The sequence below is a fragment of the Puntigrus tetrazona genome, unplaced genomic scaffold, assembly GCF_018831695.1.
Source record: "Puntigrus tetrazona isolate hp1 unplaced genomic scaffold, ASM1883169v1 S000000410, whole genome shotgun sequence".
Lineage (NCBI taxonomy): Eukaryota > Metazoa > Chordata > Actinopteri > Cypriniformes > Cyprinidae > Puntigrus > Puntigrus tetrazona.
This window is the reverse complement of record NW_025048062.1, coordinates 1-2,256: the sequence shown is the minus strand read 5'-3', so window position 1 is coordinate 2,256 and position 2,256 is coordinate 1. Positions and strand designations below refer to the sequence as shown.

The window sequence follows — 2,256 nt, the reverse complement described above, 5'->3', positions numbered from 1 at the left end:
TTATATGGAAATGTTTGGTAACGGTATAAAAAAGCCTTTCGCTTTTGACCAATAGAATGCATTCTTACTCTATAAAAGTATTTTCACCAAAATAAATAGATATAAAAATGACTACGCGATCAGAATTTCCCTTTTTTTATGTTCCTCGGCAGTCATGTGGGTTTGAGTCAACACCGACATGAGTAAAGGATGACACAGTTGGCGTTTTGTCAGCTATTTTAAGCATTTGTTAACCTACATGCGGTTGTGGTATGAACGCGTGCATCATGTCAAGCGTTTCTGCCCTACAGGTACGTCGCTGACCCCAGGAAGAAAGTTCCCATCACTCTGAAACCGCCGTTCCTCCGCCCCGACCTCTCCACCCGACACATCAGTGTCAAAATCAGTGATAACGGTATCCACAGTAGCATCCTACGGAGCAAAGTGAGTGCACTAAACTCATTGCAATTCTGTCTGGCCGCAACCTGGGGTTTCAATGGCGTTTGATCATTATAAAACCGTTCCACCAGCAGTTAATAATCCCATCCATACAGGCTCATCATTAAACGGCTTAAATAGTATGGTGTGTCTGCATCAATCGGGGTTGCCTGGATGAATATATGTGTCTTGTGTTTTAGTCTAAGACCAGTCTGGATGGCGTGGATGATAAAAGTACGGATACACAACCACCTCTGCCGCCCAAAGCGGACCGCTACAACCAGCTGAAGAGTCAGCTCACCTCCAGCGAAGGCAAGTGACACCAACACGGATGTTAAAACAATTAGCACCGAAACGTGACCATTTAGCTTTTTCCGTATTCAGACGTATATTTGTTTTGCGAGATTTATTACTGTAGTCGGTCGTGCGATTTGTAATGAAAGTGTCCTTTTTAGCGGTGGTGTTTTTCTTAGATGCACTTCTGCTGCCATCTGGTGTTGCGTCACACCGCAGCACCGTTGAGTCATTCATTTCGTTTTCTAGAGAGTTCCCTGTCCAGCAAACCCACAAATCCGTCCACTCCAGCCATGTACAAATACCGGCCTTCCTTCGGGACCATGCCGAAAGTGCACTATCACGCAACCGGAGAGAAGGTGACTTCTGGCGTCATTTTTTTAAATAATGCACAATGCTGTTAGTTTTTCAGCAAAGTTAGGCATTTATTTAATCGAAAAGTCAAAACAGTCTACTTATTATTGTCTTATGAAGGTTATTAAATTATTTATGCATCAATACAGTGTTGCGGCATCCTTCACAAATCATTCAAATGTGCCGATTTGGTCCTCAAGAAACTTTTTTTGGAGCATTTCAAAAGAAAAGCATTTAACAACAAATATTATGCAACAATCTCGACTGTCATGCATTCGGTCAATATAATGTAATATATAACGCGATGCAATATAATGAAATGTAATGTGCGACCCTGGATGACAAAACCAGAAGGTACATTTTTACGAACCTCAGATTTCAAAGTTGTACTGCATCTGAAAGCTGATTAAATAAGATCGAAGTATGGACAATATTTGGCAGAGATTTGCAAAAACTATTGAAGAAACGCTCCAAATGAAGTTCTTAGCCGTGCATGTTACTAAAGTTTGGATACGTTTACAGTAGAAAGCGTCCCAATGGATATCCTAATGATTCTAGCGTAAAAGTCTAATGTAATATAATAATTAGTTTCTTGCTGTTGATTTACAGATCGTGATGTCCGAGAACGGTAAGCCCTCTGCCGTTTTGGAGGAACGAGCTCACGATTACCGCTCCGAGCCGAATCTGGATATGCCAGACTACCGCAGCACTCCTCTCCACCGAACGTATCAGTCCTCCCCTTTCCAGCTGGACTCCTTCAGCACCACGTCTCGCTCGTTCAGTCTGAAGCAGGGAGTGAACCGAGCCGAGCCGATGCCACTGGGCGGCAGCAAACCAGAAACGGTCGCTTCCGTCCCTCACAAAGGGGTCTTTTCCCCTGGCACGTTATCGGGCCGCAACGGCAGCCTGTCCTACGACAGCTTGCTAACCTCCAGCGCGACGCCGTCTGTGGGCGAGTGCGCCGCTCACCCGGGAGTGCCCTCGATGGGTTTCCATTCGCCCTACCTGCCTACGAAGATGTGCCACGTGCGAGGGCCTGAGCTTCAGCGGCACATCGGCCCGCCGTCTTACAGCCCCGTTCACATCGGAGCGATGTACGGGCGGCAGTCGCCCCTCTCGAGAGACCGCGACCCCTCGCCCGTCCGCTACGACAACCTCTCCAAAACCATCATGGCTTCCATCCAGGAGAGG

General features: G+C 46.3%; 1 protein-coding gene across 1 annotated transcript; it reads left to right on the top strand.

Annotated features, from left to right (window-relative positions):
* Positions 1-258: 258 nt before the first annotated feature.
* On the top strand, positions 259-2,253 carry LOC122333906 (palmitoyltransferase ZDHHC8B-like; the record flags this gene model as incomplete). Its single annotated transcript, XM_043231764.1, has 4 exons — positions 259-423; positions 618-729; positions 961-1,070; positions 1,675-2,253. Coding segments are annotated over 4 exons (966 nt in total), but the record flags the coding sequence as incomplete, so codon positions are not given.
* Positions 2,254-2,256: the final 3 nt, after the last annotated feature.